At 38.5% G+C, this 2,439-nt stretch overlaps 1 protein-coding gene across 1 annotated transcript in view; it reads left to right on the top strand.

Moving 5' to 3' along the window:
- Positions 1–2,439, top strand: part of LOC107103347 (receptor-type tyrosine-protein phosphatase U-like) — a gene marked incomplete at its 3' end in the record, with an annotated part of 74,472 nt that overhangs the window by 26,160 nt on the left and 45,873 nt on the right. Inside the window, exon 7 of the mRNA XM_015403020.1 lies at positions 609–902. Coding sequence (XP_015258506.1) covers positions 609–902 — 294 coding nt within the window. The remainder of the gene's footprint in view (positions 1–608; positions 903–2,439) is intronic.

Below are 2,439 nucleotides of genomic sequence, written 5' to 3'. Positions count from 1 at the left end.
AAAAGTTATTCATTTGTGACATTGACTTCTTTCTTTTGATTTATCTTAAGTTTTTAACCTGTCAAGTTCCTTTTTAGATTTTTAACATTACAATTTATATTTTTCGAAGCTTACAACAGTTTAAAGCAAAGTTTAGTTTGAAAAGAATCTGCAGGAAGGAATCTGAGTTCATTATCTGATGCATGCATATAAACACCAGGAACCTGGAAACTTAAAAAATACTGAATTACAAAAAACATTTAAAAAACAAACATGTTTCATTGATATATATACAAAAATGAATATTAGGAACTATATTTATCAAACATTATACTGGGCAAGTAAAAATTGTTTCTGGGCAAATGAAATGTGAAAGTAAAAATCCTTATTTAAATCCACAAGTCAAAGGGTGGAGTTTCTGTTTATTTCTGGGTCCATAGTCACAGTTCTGTCATTAAAATGTTTTGATGTTATATTCAGACAGTAAAGATGCTATACAGTGAGTGGCATAACTTGCTTTGCACACTGTCTTTTTTTATTCCAAGCAAAAATAAAAACAGCAAGAATGTTGTAGAGGTCACCAGAAATAGCATTTAATAAACTCACAACAATGTAATTTTCTATTACAGCCCCCCCCACACCGGTTGCTCCCCCCCAACTGCTGCATGCAGGGTCTACATACCTGATCATTCAGCTCAACATCAACTCTATAGATGGAGATGGACCAGTCATACGGCGAGACATCCAATACCATGCAAGTCAGTCGACCTGGATAGAGACTTATGTGGTGAACTCGCTTACTTACAAGGTTTGGCACCTGGAGCCAGACACAGAGTACTACATCAGTGTCGTGCTAACCCGCCCCGGGGAGGGGGGCACTGGAGCACCAGGACCACCACTGGTCAGCAGAACAAAGTGTGCAGGCAAGTATATTCTTTTTAACCTAAAAATCGAAATTGTTTTTATCGATTGGTATTTACCCACCCTTACTCTGGTGAAATGAAAGGTGTAGATTTTCCCTAATTTTTGAAAGGAACCTTCCTCTCCACAAAAAAAAAAAAAAAAAATGCTTATGCACAACCTGGAACCTGCCTCCAAGAGGGAACACCTATCAAAGTGTGCGAGAGCATGCATGAGCCCCTCTCTCCTTGTGCAGTCTCTGTTTACAAATGGCTACTTGCATTGGTTATAAAAGCTTGCTTTCCAAAATAAGATTTGCAATTTGGACATGTTTGTGGGGTAAATATGGATCTCTTGCCACCCTATAACTACTAACGCTGCAATTTACAAAACAAATAAACATATCTTCCCTGGAAAATAACAATATAGAGGAGATAACTTTTACTAGCAGTGAAGTGAAATAGATTTCTCCAAACTAAAGTTTGCCATCAGATCTCCCCGTCTGTCACTAGCAGTTTGCTCCTACCAGGGCTTAAGAGCCATGCGCACATTATTTGACATGGCAATAACAAATTAAACAAATCTACAAGAAAAGTTTGGATGAGCAGCAGTGTGGAAAAACCATGCATCCAGGAAAAATGCAGTTCCCCAAAGTCTGGTTTTCAAAAAGGAACAAAAAGAAAGGATAGGGGGAGAAAGACGTCCCTACGATGTCCTTGTGTGTCCTGAAAGGTTTGTTACCTGAATAGTTCAAATCAATGATAGATTGTTAACCTGTTAAGTAAAATAGTCTAACTATCTTCTTGCTACAATTACTTAGTTAATCCACCTCAAGGTCAGAGGGGAATCACATCATTAATCATGCCAACCAGCTGGGTAATGTCTGAAATGGAACATGATTGCAAGTTTTTTATTGTTTAATCCAGCTTTTAATGAGCCGATTGTGTGTCTATAAATAACTCAGAGCAGAGCGGTGTCTGCAGTTCACTGCAGAGAGGAATGCTCTGATTTTTATATTCTGCTGTCCACATACACCTTAAGGGCAAAGGGCATTCGTGTGAGGACCAGAATGGTAGATAAAGAAGAGAAGTGGTTTGAAAGGGGTGTGAAGGAAGCCATTTATGTTAAAAGAGAAAACCAACCTTTAAGAGAAGGGGGGGGGGACTCAGGTTTCAGCTCTCAAAAATCTATAACACAGCGAAACAAATGATTCTTTCCCAATAGCATCTTAACCCATCGCTATGCAGGGAACAAAATATCTCACCAGGCCAACAATGAACCTTAACGACTGTCTTTTCAGAGGAATGGGCCACCATCGGTTAATGTAGGCCAATAACGACCTCAACGACGCCCATTCTTAAGGGGTGGAGCTGGTTTTTCAGTTTCAGTGTACATGTTTTCTAAACTATTACAAGGCTTTTGTTGGGCTAATTAATAAAAGCCTGGAACTCAACGCTAATCCAGACATTTTGAATTGAGAAAGCTTCCTGGATGGGAAGCGAAAGGTCTTCAAACTTGGAAAACAAAGTCAAGTGGTTTGTTTTTATAACTTTTTGTAAT

The sequence above is a fragment of the Cyprinodon variegatus genome, unplaced genomic scaffold (assembly GCF_000732505.1).
Source record: "Cyprinodon variegatus isolate N-32 unplaced genomic scaffold, C_variegatus-1.0 Scaffold1426, whole genome shotgun sequence".
Classification (NCBI taxonomy): Eukaryota; Metazoa; Chordata; class Actinopteri; order Cyprinodontiformes; family Cyprinodontidae; genus Cyprinodon; species Cyprinodon variegatus.
The sequence above is the reverse complement of the archived record's forward strand: the minus strand, read 5'-3'. Positions and strand labels throughout refer to the sequence as shown.